The 14,929-nt window shown below is 34.0% G+C and overlaps 1 protein-coding gene across 1 annotated transcript in view; it reads left to right on the top strand.

Moving 5' to 3' along the window:
- TNKS (tankyrase) overlaps window positions 1-14,929 on the top strand; it is a 214,166-nt gene that overhangs the window by 150,378 nt on the left and 48,859 nt on the right. The window contains exons 12-13 of the mRNA XM_072776271.1: window positions 7,408-7,579; window positions 13,353-13,432. Of these exons, the coding sequence (XP_072632372.1) occupies window positions 7,408-7,579; window positions 13,353-13,432 (252 nt within the window). The remainder of the gene's footprint in view (window positions 1-7,407; window positions 7,580-13,352; window positions 13,433-14,929) is intronic.

Raw genomic sequence — 14,929 nt, forward strand, 5'->3', positions numbered from 1 at the left:
CCTAGTAAATAATCTAGTTTTATGTCTTTCAAATTATATTAAAATTTAACTTTTTGGACAAATTCTATACTCTTGTAGTGGGTTCACAACATATTAAAGGATTAATAAAAACCTTTTAAAGTGGAGTACCTGGGTGGCTCAATTGGTGAAACATCCAACTCTTGGTTTTGGCTCCTGTCATGATGGATAACAATGCTCTATAAATATCAGTAAAAACTTTAAGAGCAAAAAAAAAAAAAAAAACTTCAAGATCAAATTAAATTACACTCTTACCACAGAGTAAGTAAGTCCATTATTTTCAATATTAAACAGTTTTGTCCACACTATTTAACTTTTTTTTCCTTCAAATCTCTAGGGAAAGAAGAATGCATTTTTTATTTTTGGCTAGAGAGTATTTTAGTAGTTGGGGCACCTGGATGGTTTAGTCAGTTAAACATCTGATTCTTGACTTAGGCACGGGTCATGATCTCAGGGTCATGGGATGAACTCTGTGCTCAGAGGGGAGTCTGCTTGGGATTATCTTTCTCTCTCTCCCCCTCTCCCACAAACACGTATGTGTGCACATTCTCTTTCTCTCAGATCTTCTTTAAAAAAGAATATTTTAATAGTGTTGGGTTTGCTTGGTCTACACACTAGTATGATGAAAACAGATCCTTTATCACCAGAATTTACCAATTTATTTTCATGAACCATTTAGTTACCATCCGTTTTGAACACCCACTTATACAGGCATGATACTTGTTACTAAAGGGTATATATGAAGTTTGAATTTGATCAAGAGTCTTCTCTTTTAAGGGACTTAAAATCTAGTAATAATTGTCTTATCCAACACGGTCAATTTGAATAGCTACTGTATAAATTGGAAAGTGATGTATATAAGGGTAGTACGGGTAGACTGCTATTCAGAGAATAGTTACTTCCACTGGTGGTAACAGGCTAGGGGAAAGATTAGAGAAATTTCATGAAGGAAGTAAGATTTCAGCTAGGAATGTTCAGGATTAGATATATAGAAATTGGCAAAATACAAATCATATTTTAAATAATGACTCAATCAGGATGATAAAGGAGTTAGAAGTTATGATTAGTGAGTCCAGTAGGTACTGAAAAGGAGAATATAATGAAAATCTTGAGAAGATATTTTGGAGCAAAGTCTTGGTAGTTTCAATTGGAGAGTTTTGATTTTGTTCTCATAATACTTGGAGAGCCATTGGAAATTTTTGAATAGGCACGCAGCATGCACAGAATCTTGCTCCAGAAAGATAAATACTTCCTAGAAAACTACTGTCTTCTAGAAAGTCAGTTACAGAAATGTAGATTCAAGGTATGTGCATAATATCTGGCATAATGATTTAGCAGTACTCAACAAAATTAGCTTTTTAAGATAGATCATATTTCTTACCTTTTAAAAGCTAAGAGGGTTTTAACATGCCTGCCACCTGTTCCCTGGGTTATAGTCTGTCCACCAGGACATAGACCTATTTTAGATTCCTATCTTTTATTCCTTTCTTGTAGATTTATTAATGCCTATCATTTATTTATTTATTTACTCACTCTTCATTTCACTTGCAAAGTGTCCTGATTTGGGAGGAAATTACATTGTCATTCTAGCTAAAGGAATACAAAGACTGTTTTCAGCTCTGAGGTTACTTGAAATCCAGTTTAGATTGAAATATACCCATATATTCAACAGCTAAAATAGAATTATGAGTTAACAGTAGATGGTTAATTACAGAAATGTCACAGAACTGTTGTGAGTGATATGGACAATGCTAGCTTTAAGTTTAGGAGAGAGATAAACTCAGTCTCAAGGTTAACACTTTGAGACTAGGCTATTCACACTGATTCCAATATTGAGAGACGCCCTCACCCATTTCCCTATAGTCTGCTCGCTAGTTTCCAAGATTGTTTTGGCATGTTTAAATCATACTTTTATATCCTATATATTTCAGGCCAAACGCCATTGTAGCTTTATATCATTTAGCTAATTACCCTCTGTAGGAAAGCCATTAATTTCTACTCAAACAAATAGAAAAGCATGCATACCTCAGGTGTTTAATCTCTAGATAGAAGGGGAAAAAGGGGAATATGTTTTATCTCTAAAACTACCAGATAATGTTTTTCTTCTGACACCTTCTGAATATTTATCTCAAGCTAGTCCTGGTCCTGTCCACACATTACCACACATTATATGTAACATTTTTCTTATTTGAGGCAGTTTTTGTACTTTGGTGAAAATTATCTCCTTAGCACTGAATGGTAAGAGTCTTTGATGACACCCTCTATCATAGCCTTATGGTAGAGATAGGGATGGAGGGGAATAGAGGACCAGATCTAAAGAAGACTTGATCAGAAAATTGATGTAACACTCCCTATTTTCTTCCAGAAGTGTGTATGTTGGTGATTGCAGATTATATATAATTACATGTAATTAATTATATATATATATATAAAGAATTATATATATATATAAAGAATTGTATCTCCTTAAAATATGAATAATAAATTAATGATTTAATCTGTCAAACACATTTTTTAGGTTAAAAACACAAAACTTATGGAGAGCAATACATACATATATGCATATAGTTATTTAATTTGAAAATTCTTAGAAAAATCCTTGTGAGTGGCAGTCTCATTTGGTTATCTGAGCTTAAGTCAGCATTTGAGTGCTTAATTATATGTATAATACTAGACTATATTTTTTGGTTTATTTCTTTTCTTAGAAGCTTGATTCTTATCTAATAAGATTTTAAATGTTGTTAAGCCTGTTTTTTTGACTGAGTGAAGAACTTTCAATGTGTGAGTCAAAATTGTCAAAGCCAAGAGGACAAAAAAACCAATGTTGTCATGACTTTCAGGTTGTCATGGACTTTGGTTGGCCCTTTCATTCAGTGCTTTCAATTACAGATTTGTGAATAACATGCCCATATCATTTAATCTCCTATATTTCTCCATCAATAGAGTAAATTACTATCAGTTCCCATTTCTATAACTTATAGTATGGTGTTAGAGTAATAAATCCAAACCTATGGGAACCATTAAACAATTAGAGTTCCCTATGACTCTCTGGGATCATAATGAAATATAATCACACTAGCTCCAAAATATCTTTTTCACTGTGAAACTGAATTAGAGCAGCAATGCAAATCCTGCCAGATAACCCATTTTAAAAATCGGGGTATGGGGATTGACCTATAGTCCTATAAAACAGTTATTTCTGCCCTCTAAAAACAAATTTATCACATACCTTGGAAGGCACATACACTTTGGCTTCCTTGCCTTGAACCACTTCAGAATATATATGTGGAGGGAAAAGAAAGTAGATTGACCACTTTGTAGGGAGCCCTGATTATATTCCATGGCTGGCTGGTAAAAAAATAAATAAATAAATAAACCAAGGCAGAACATTAGCATGTTGATAAAGTTAATTATAAGAGGAAGTTAGGAAAAGAAAAAAAAAAAAAGAGGAAGTTAAGGGATCTTAATTTTTGTTTTCAATTTTGAATCAATTTAACGATCAGTAATAACTCTGACAGCCAATTTCTCATCAATCATTTTTCCTTTTCTTTGCTTCAGAACAGGGATCAGCAAACATGTTCTTAAAATTCTAGATAGTAAATATTTTTGGTGTTGTAGGTACTTCTATAACCATTTTAAATGCAATCATTTAAAAATATAAAAATCATTCTTCGCTTGCAAGCAGTACAAAATAGTCAGCTGATTGGAATTGACCCATGGATCACAGCTTGCCAACATCCTCTACAGAACTCTATTTTGTTCAGATTTGGGAGCTTCACAGAAGGCTGATCTCAAACAGTTGTGGTAATCTTATTCTCCTTGCTAGTGACTGGTACAGGCGTGGGCTTGGGAGGCATTTCTGGCCCTAGCCATATTAATCTGCTGGGAAAGGTTTCTTCTCTTTTCCAATAGATGTATAAAACATCCTTTTTGGCTTTGGCTGAGATTATACGGAGCTGATAGCATAGAGCTGCCACATAGAAAGACAAGCCTGGAGTCCTGAGATTAGGGAATCTGAGAAATTTGACATTTGGGTCTAGTGAGGAATAATCCTTCCTCACAAAAACCCTTGTCTAATGTCTGTTTAATATTTTCCCTGGCATCCATTGTTGTTCATTCTCTGAGTTATACAAAGTATCACCAAATTGTTCTAGTTTTGTTGTTCTCTTTGTTTCCATGGAATGAGTCCTTCTGATGATATGTTGATAATTCTCTACAACTAATCACAGCGCTTCAGCTTTGTTGTCTGATAAAGAACTCCATAGATATTCTTTTGTTGCTATGATAACTCTTTAGAGTTTGAGTGGAAAATTCCTAATAAAAAATATATGCATTTTTCTAAAGCAAAGAATTTTAAATTAACGCCAGTCTGTGTTGTACTTTAAGAAAGTTTGGTTTTCTGAAATACTAGAATACAGTACCACCTATGGGAATGAGTAAATGCCTTATATACATAAACAGGGATGAGGACATAAAGTTTCAGTATATGATCAAGGTTTTAACTTTCTAGCATTATCAATTGGTCCTCATCAACTGGTTGGATTTTTTTTTCAGCTAAACATAAAAAATTTATAAATTAACAATAACTGTGATTTATACATTATTCTATTTTTTTCACTTATTCACATAAGCTATTCACATAGCTCCAAGCTGTGTCCTTAAACTTTGTATTTCTGGGGGTGAGGACGACAGAGGGGAAGAGTTATATTTAAGATTAAGTCATAATTTTGTATTTAAATAGATTGCAATTTGCATATAACATCTAGCACAGAGCCTAACATTAGTAAGGGCTTAATAAATGTTAGCTGCATCCCTTCCTTATGAGACTTTTTAGGAGATAAACAACTTAGTTCTAATTTCAACAAGGGTGTAGGGAGTGTGAAACAGAGAATAATAGCTCAGTAGAGAAATGAGAATGTGTCAGTGGAGCTGCGTTCAGGACCATCCCTCCAAAACTGAGAAGGGGAGAGGAACAAGAAAAGTGAATGTAAATAATAGTGAGTGGTGATTTTTGCCCAGATTTGCTCCAAGAATGTATGCCCCAGAGTGAGTTAGAGACAGAAGGGAAGCTGCTGTTTTCTGTATTGCTCTGTATCACTATGCATATGTATAAGGCAGTCTCTCCTTACACAGTGTGTTTTTAAGTGTTTAAAGATATTGTATGACTTTGGTATTCAGTTGATCTGCTCACACATTGAAGGTAAAACTGGTGAGTGTTGAATTTACTAAGAAACCTTAGGTCTCTGTACCATTACATTGCTAGAATAATGTTGACCAAAGGCAAACTTTACCTTTTGCAATGACTTTAGAAACTAACACCTTCATAAAATGGGGTTCCAGTGTAATCTAATAAAGCTGGAGCATAGTAAGCCTATCGAATTGTGATTTTTTTTTTCGAATTATGATTTTAAAATATAGTAGAAATGGGGCACCTGGGTGGCTCAGATGGTTGAGCGTCTGCCTTTGACTTAGGCCATGATCCCAGGGTCCTGGGATGGAGCCACATGTCAGGCTCCCTGCTCATTGGGGAGCCTGCTTCTCTCTTTCTTTCTGCCCTTCCTTGCTTATGCTCTCTCTCTCTCTCTCAAATAAATAAATAAAATCTTTTTAAAAAATATATAGTAGGAAGTATAAAAGTAAATTACAGATGGTCTTAATTGACAGCATTGAGGGGTCACTAGTTTGAGCTGAAAAAGAACTTGGTAATATCTGTATTTTGAAGTAGTAATTCTCAAACCATGTTCCCATGATTTAAGAAGCTGTACTGAGGATTTCTGTCACTACAATTAAATAATTTAGTAAGTTCCTTATCAGATTTACAGAGAACTGTTAATGATCAGAATTTCCCAATTTTAAGTTTTTCTCTTACAGTGAGGTAACAAAGGAATGTTCATAGAAAAAGTAAAGAAGTTTAGTTTGGTAGCTTATGTTTTCCATCAATACATGCTAATAATGGCTGTGCTTTTATGTTGCCTGTGTATAAACAGTCACTTTTCTGGTGGCAAATGAGATCTAATTAAATATGTCAGTATTTCATGGCAAATTTTGTTAAACACCATTAAGAATTTAGATAAACTCTTGCCTGAACAAGTGTGACAGCCTTACTTAAAATGATGAAAGACTGAAGACATGGAGATCAGTCATCTTAAATCTTTTCTGTCCTTAATTTTGTATTTGGTGGGTATATGCAAATGCTTAGAATAATCTGCTAGCATATATTTGAGAATTTACTCCCTTAAGAGGAGCTTTCTAGAAGACCCAGAAGATCTATATAATGCAATCCATACTCTTAATAGCCATAACAAAACCTAGCCTAGTGTTAATAGTATTAACTTTACATGGGTATTCAGAAAGGCAGTAATCATCAAGCCTTCAGGTAATCAAGACTTCTTAAGAAAGATGAAAGTTGCACTGAATTACATAATCCAGAAAGATGAAGGGTTTCTTTGAAAGAAGCAGTATGTACAATGAACATGGGCTTTGGTCTGTTTGGAATAAAAGGTATTTACTGGGGCATCCTGGAAAACAGGTTTGATTAAATTATGAAGCTGATCCCAAAGTTGAATGTTATCTTAAACAGTCTTCAAACCAGCTAAATTATTCTTCCTTGATAAGTGTTCAAAGTTTTAAAATGGAACATTTGAATCTTTATTTTTGGGTGATTAAATGTATTTGTAATTCAGTGAGGGCATTCTATTAAAATTATTTACTAAAATTAGAAAAGAAATGTGGGGCACCTGGATGGCTCAGTGGGTTAAGGCTCAGGTCATGATCCCAGGGTTCGGGGATCGAGCCCCACATCAGACTGCCTGCTCAGTGGGAATCCTGCTTCTCCCTCTTTCTCTGCCTGCTTCTCTCTCTGCCTGCTGCTCCTCTGCTTGTTTTCTCTCTCTCTCTCTCTCTCTCTCTCTCTCTATCTCTGTCAAATAGATAAATAAAAATCTTTTTTAAAATGTAATTAGCTATTTTGATTGTCTTTGCTTACATATTCTGTTGTCTTTATTTTATGGGAGCAAGTTTGGTAAAACCCATTCATCCAAAAGAATTTCATGTGTATCTTAGATGTGGCAGGCAGTGAATGTCAGAGTCCCAGCCCTAGAGACCTTACATTCTAGTTGTTGAGTGTAGTGGCAGGAAGTGGAAGACAGACAGGAAGACAGTCATTCCGAGAGGGGATGAATATATTGTAATTTTCAGTAAAGGGGTCAGAAAAGGATAAGTAAGAAACTGATATTTTTTCAGAAGCAGTAAACAAAAGTTAATAGTAAATAGTCTGTGGCATTTTTCAAAACACCTTGACAATTTATTTTTCTCATAAGAATGTATTTGCTAGGGTGTAAAATGGAATGAGTAGATACTCAATTGTGTGCCCACCCAACGATTTTTCAGATGAATGCACTGGACACCCTTGGTCAGACTGCTTTGCATAGAGCCGCGCTAGCAGGTCACCTGCAGACCTGCCGCCTCCTGCTGAGTTACGGCTCTGATCCTTCTATCATCTCCTTACAAGGCTTTACAGCAGCACAGATGGGAAACGAGGCCGTGCAGCAGATTCTAAGTGGTGAGTTAAAATAAATAAACAGTACATTCTGTGCTTCCTGTTTCATGTCCACTGATAGAAACAGACAAATTTTGCACTACTCATTTTAAGGAGCTCTTTGGAACGCTTTCTTTGCCTGAATATTTTTCATAACTTTCCTTGTTTGCAGTTTAGCCCAAGGCACCCCCCCCCCCCCCCGCCATCAACCTTTTTGGTGGAGTGTGAGGTAGGTGTCATGAGAAGGAAGCATACTCTTTTTTTTTTTTAGTTTTAAATTGTAAACCAGACTCATGAGTGTTATGATCAAAGGAGACTTAAAGCTCATATAAACTGTGGAATTATGGCAGCTCTAAAACCTATCAAATAGAGAAAACTAGAAATCATTCATCTGGTAATGGTCTTCAATTAATTGTTCTTACGTATGTGATAATCTGACCTGCTTTTTTTATAATTCCTAACTTCATTACACCATTATGAGATTATCTGGTTTTTTTCTAGCTTAAATATAATTATAAAATCTTGCTGAATATCAGTGCCTACCTAATACAGTATTAGATATTTTAACTATTTAATTGATTGAGGGAGGTCAAACACAGAACTGACATGAAAGTATATTAGTTTCCCAAGCCCCCAAATTAGAGGAAATAACACAGTCTTGCTATTAAAAAATTGTGAGCTAGATACAAAATTATTGGTATAATTGACTCTTGTTTCCCATCCCTTTCATTCTGTCTGTGGGTTATATCTGCTCTAGGACATAACAAACTAGAAGAGTAAAATGGAGAAGGAAGCCTTAGAGACTAGGAATCTGAAGTCCTAGTTACTTTCTTCTGCCTATAACCCGGATTTCTTTACTCCATCAGATACAGTGCCCTCCCCCCACTTGTCATAATGAATATTTTATAACATCTCCTTTCCTTATCCAGAAATGAAATTTACAGATACTGTGGCCTAACTGTATATTTACCTTCTAAAAACTCTATATTAAATTCCTTAACTAAAATATAGAGGGAAAGTGAGAGTAAGTTGCAGTAAAATAATTTATAATTATTGTAACAGTAATAGCTTGGACAAAACTACTCTAGAAGACAAAAGTATACCCCACAAATTTTGAAGGGTTCCCCAAAATATAGCACAGTTGAGGATTACACCTCTATTCTAAAATAGGGAGCTTTCCAGGCTTGTGAGCTCACATATGTTGTTAGGTCTGAATCAGAGATAACCAGCCTCAAAAGTGTATCTGTACCATATTTTAAAAGCTATTACTTATGATTTACTTTCCTCATGCTAGTTCATTCATAGATAGTATCATTCTACTTCACTCTTAGATGGTGATCTTGAGACGATTGAAGTAAGCCCTGTGTAGGACACCTTTACTATCAAAACTAAAAAGATCTAAAGGAATGAAATTTCCTATTATAGGATTGCAAGCTTGAACTATGAAAAACATGACTTCATTTAACTTCTGTTTCTACAGAGCAATAGGACATTTACTTAAAGAAGATTATCATGCTTTGACTAGGAATTCTTTCTGCCTTCTCAGTAAATTCTAATATAATTTCTAAAAGTTGTGACTTTTGTTAAAGCATTCTAAATTTTTTTCTTCCACTTTTTGCCAAGAACCATTTAGTACTGAATTTTAAGTTAGATTTTATAAGTTATAACCATAGATCAGGCAAACAGACAGCTATCACATTAAAATTTCTAATAAAATTATGCAGAATTTTAGAGATAATTGACAAAATGGAAAAGATGGAATAAATTAAGCAGATTAGATCCATTAATGCTATTTAAATGTCTTCTAATGCAATGCAATTAGACTATATGACTTCTGATAAAAGATAAATACTGAATCACAAATGAAATATTTTATTCAATTATTTTGATAATTCTTCATAAAAGTTTGTTTGGAAGATAAAACATATATAGGTAATTAAATGCGTAACATACAGGACTCCTGGGTGGCTCAGCGGTTGAGCGTCTGCCTTCGGCTCAGGTCATGATTCCGGGTCCGGGGATCGAGTCCTGCATCGGGCTCCTACAAGGAGCCTGCTTCTCTCTCTGCCTGTGTCTCTGCCTTTCTCTGTGTCTCTCATTAATATATAAATAAAATCTTAAAAATAAATAAATGAATGTGTAACATTGGACATGCCAGAACTTTTTGGTTTAATTCTTAATATTCTTTATTGATCTGGAAAAATAATACAGATAGTAGAATTATATAGTAAAATCTTGCCCTTAGAAAGGTTTTGGAAATAGGAACTGTTTTTTGTTTGAAAAAGGATTTAGGGCAGCCCGGGTGGCTCAGCGGTTTAGCGCCACCTTCAGCCCAGGGCGTGATCCTGGAGACCCGGGATCAGTCCCACGTCAGGCTCCCTGTATGGAGCCTGCTTCTCCCTCTGCCTGTATCTGTGCCTATCTCTCTCTCTCTCTCTCTCTCTCTCTCTCTGTCTTTCATGAATAAATAAATAAAATCTTAAAAAAAAAAAGAAAAAGAAAAAGGATATAATTTTTTAAACAAAGATTTCTGTGAGAAATTTGTGTAGTCTGTGGACCATGTGCTAGCTGAACTTTTTGATTATACCTACATTTACAAATCAAATTCTAGGTTATATGTATAGTGACTCCTAAATGAATGCATCAATCACATAGGGTATATACTAAGTTATTGGAGTTCTGATCTGGGTAACCTTTTAACGATGCATTTAAATACACCTGTTACCAGGTTTGATATCAACTTTTAGAAACCTGTACTTCCAGCTCCCAAGTCAGTAATTGCCAATAGTTTACATTAATAAAGTTTGAATTGTAAACTATTGGCAGTATTTATGTCAAAGTTAATGTCAGATAGTAGTGTTTCTAAACCATCATTTTAAAACATCCTTTCAGAAGATCTGACTTTTTTCTCTAGGCCTGCTTTCTCTGTACCTGCTCTATCTGGTATGGTAGCTACTAGCTACATGTGGCTAAATTTAAATTAGTTAAAATTAAATAAAAGTTTAGGATCTGCTCAGCAGTTGTCCTAGCCATATTTTAGGTACTCAGTAGCCACATGTGACCAGGGGCTACTATATTAGCACAGATAAAGAGTATTTCTAGTGTCACAGACAGTTCCTTTAAACAGAAGTTTGAGGCTAGACTTGACATAAGTTATTCTCTTTATTCCAGTATGGTTATCTCATTACTTTTACCTAATCATTTATAGAGGTAAGGATTTGGGGATTTATAATAGCTAAACACTGAAATCCCCATTTGCATTTGCACATTGAAATAAGCCACAAAGACCGATTACCAGTCCAGTAAACACCCAGTCTACAAGAGATTTAAAAAAAAAAAAAAATTAATAATAATAATAATAATAACAAACTGCCTTCCAGATTTGAAACTTTAGGTTTGGGATGTTGTTATTCTTTTCTTTTCTTTTCTTTTCTTTTCTTTCCTTTCCTTTCCTTTCCTTTCCTTTTCTTTCCTTTCCTTTCCTTTCCTTTCCTTTCCTTTCCTTTCCTTTCCTTTCCTTTCCTTTCCTTTCCTTTCCTTTCCTTTCTTTTCTTTTTTTTCTTTTATCCTGGTGAGCCAGAATAGAATTGGAGAAAAAATTAAAAGCAAGTCATCTTTAGTTTTTGACTCTAGGTGAAATCTTTAATTTCATACTCTGCAAAAGCCAGTGTGCTTATAGGAGAATTTACTAATATAGTACTTAGCATATCAGCCACTCTTCTTTTATGTATGTTGGCTTTTAACTTAAGTTTTATATCCTCCTTTTAATTCTGCATCTCTTTGTACAAAGTTCCTGATGTGTGTTTGTGTGTGTGTGTGTATCTATATATCCTTTCAGCTAATACTTTGTCACATTGTTTCTAAAAATGAATCTGTTCTAAGCCTATTCAGGATTTATAATGGATGCAAAACCCTATAATTTGTACAGTAATGAATCAATATCTTTAAATAACTACTTTCTGCTCTTTAGGAGTAAGGATTTCTCCATAGTTCTCAGAAGCATTCTTAATATTTGCATAAAAATTTTTGCTTGATTGTAAAATATACCCTTTTGCAAGTAATCTGCATCAAGACCAGTGTGCCAATTTCAAATTGTTCTTAGAATTAAAACATTTAGCCACATTAATTGTATCCCTCAAGTGCTAGAGTCTGAAAATATCCAAAGGTCTAACTCCATATATATAAACAAGTGTCATTTTATTTTGTTGAAATGATAAATCTAAAGGAATACCTACAGATATCTGAAGGATGTTTCAGTGAGTTTTACCAGCTGCCAGAATCACTGTCACAGAGAAGTTATATATACACAGACTTTCTCACCCATAAATGCAGCCATGGCATGCACAGTGAGGATGGAAGCAAGTAAGACAAGAAGGAACAGGATAAAAGGCAGCCAGAGAAAGCCATGATAGGCCAAACTCACTGACCCCCCATATAAAATAGCATGGAAGTCAGTTCAGCAAATGCTTTTTGAATGTTCTTTGTGAAAAGGAACATGAAGATGATCAAGACCTGATTTCTTTCCTCCACAATTCTACAAACTAACAAATAATAAACCCTCTTCTAAAGAAACATATTTATTGATATTTCAGAAATGTACCTCATCATATGAAATACTCTCTTCTTTCCTCGCTTTAATCTTATCATTTTACCTAAGTATTATCATGACTAAACACATGGAAGAGTTCTCATAGCCTATTCTGTAAAACAATAGTCTCCTGAATGAAGCACTTTAGACTAGAAAGAGCTCAAGTATTTCTTCTGAAATCTAAAACCTTTTCATAACATCACTTGATCTTCCTACATAGACAGTGGACTCAAGAAAGGCATCTTTGATCATAGGATAATCCTCTTTCGGATTTAAGAGAAACCAACACTGACTTTTTAGGTGCAAAAACCAAGATGTTAAGTGATCTGCTGATCATCACCATTACTAGTCAAAATCCAAGTGACTTTATTCCTTTTGTGTTACATGAGTTTGTATATACCTGCTCATTATAAAGGCCACATGTAATGTCCACAAACGTATTTTGAGTAATCTATGGTGTTATCTTTAAAAAAATTATGTGAGCCAATGTGTAATGAATTTTTGGTTTGTTTATATTGTAATAATCAAAACACTTTTGTTTGTTAGCCACATACTTCTAGACCTAACAGCCTAATCTAATTATATTCTATTTAGCATTTGTGTCACACCTCCCAATTGTACAGACATTTTTAATTGCATTTCCCTGAAGCCATTCAATGAACATGAATTAAACAAATTTCTGTGTTTAGTAGGCCTTTTTTGTACACTGATTATATTTTCTGAGATTACTGATTTTGGAAGTAGTCCTTATATTTCATATTGAGGAAGTCAAGGCCAAAAAAGAAAAAAGCTAGACATTAAGCACTAGAAGTTGAGTGCCTTCCCTCGGTTTACACAACAAAATCTATGGCAAAGCTTTGCTACCATACTTTGTAAAGCCAAAGTATCATGGAGATGTTTTTAATATCATTTATATCATTTATTCCCTTTTGCCAAGTGTTGGCCAAAAAGTTTAAAGACTAGAATAGTACAGTTGGAGAAGGATTTGTGTGTCTTTGAATTTATTTAAATGTAGCTTTAGGACAAGATGGATGTGAATTGAAACAAGAAGCCACTTTTTTCTTATCTGAAAACTATTGAGAAAAATCCATAGATTAGACCTCAGGAATTTCTGACCTCTTAGTCTCTCTTTCCATTCACCAAATAATTTTCCCATCTTAACTCTGATTTCTTAAAAACCAACAGTAGTTTTTCCTCTCTTTTATTCAGAAAGTACACCTATACGCACTTCTGATGTTGACTATCGACTCTTAGAGGCATCTAAAGCTGGAGACTTGGAAACTGTGAAGGTAAATCGCTGCTTTTAACGTCTCGGTAGCACTATTGAAACTTTGCTAACCAGTACATTTTAAGCTTCTAAGTGAAACTATTCAAATCCGAACAATAAAAGGGATGAACAAAGTAGATCCATAAACAGGAGAGCTCTTTAACCAGAAAAGATTTTCTAGTATGTGCTTTATATCCATTAAACCACTTTAGTCACTTTCCTTCCGGTTATATGACTCTTTTATATCCACTTATATTAATGAAAGTGTTATTTTTAGCCACATTTGTAAATTTCTAAGCTAATTCAAGCCCAGGTAATAGTACAATAAAGTTTGTAACAATGTTTCTTCAAGTTTTCTATTAGATTCTCTCATAATTGCTCTAGAAAAGCATTCTTATAACAGCCTTTATTTGTGATATAGAAACATGCAATTATAAACATTAACATTAAATTATAGATTTAATTTTTTTCAAATATAAAATGATATTCTGATATTGAATATGCTTTTTTAAAACACATACTTCCTATCTGTAATCACCCATGTAGAGGTGAAGATAGAGATAGAGGTTTTATTCTGATTTGGGGATTTGTCTTATAGTTTCTTTCTTCTTTCTTTCTTTCTTTCTTTCTTTCTTTCTTTCTTTCTTTCTTCTTTCTTTCTTTCTTTCTTTCTTTCTTTCTTTCTTTCTTTCTTTCTTTCTTTCTCTTTTTTTGAGGAAGGCTAATTGTCAGATTGGTACTGACAATCATACTAGGTTATTTTTAACAAGCTAAATTTTATTCTTATTAAGCAAACTAGCAAACTGATGTAACATTCTTGCTGATGTATACTGGTTGAAAATGACAGTAAACACTTTCAAGCTCTGTTGCCTAGAAATTCTTTTTTGTTTCAGTATGTGACCACTTCTAACATCTCTTCCATCATGCAAGAACATCTAAAGTTATTTAAAGAAAAATAGTAAATTTCAGTTGTGTAAACTGGGGAGAAATTTTAAAGTTCTCTTAGATCTAAGGCTATGTACTTTTTTTCTTATTGAAATTACATACTTTTCATCATTTGAAATGTATCCCAATAAAAGAAAATCTTTCAATATAAAAGTGACCAGGACTCCTTTTCTGCATCACAGCATGATAATCTCAGGACTTGCTACATGTGCCTATTATCATTAAATGAGTAGTTTAGTATTTTCTTAATAATGTAATTTTTAATTCCATATGTTTTGTATGTGCTGGTAGGCAAATCTAATACAGCTTTCAGGTTTCCTAAACAATCCATTCACAATAAAAACCAACCTATTTTTATGAATGGAATGGAAGTGGCAGAAGAAAAAGCAAAGCACAAATTAAGTGAGAATTAAGCGTGGTAAATTTCTTTCCCTAGAGGCTTCAGAAAGTATTAAAATGTTAGAAATTAGAAGAAAAAGCTGTGTGCCGAGTAAAGGATTTGAAATTATGAAAATCAGGTAGGAAGAATGTAAAAGTGCTTTGGCATTCAAAAGGAAGGTGAAATGGAATGGAG

Source organism: Canis lupus, chromosome 15 (genome assembly GCF_048164855.1).
Source record: "Canis lupus baileyi chromosome 15, mCanLup2.hap1, whole genome shotgun sequence".
In the NCBI taxonomy this organism is placed as follows: Eukaryota; Metazoa; Chordata; class Mammalia; order Carnivora; family Canidae; genus Canis; species Canis lupus.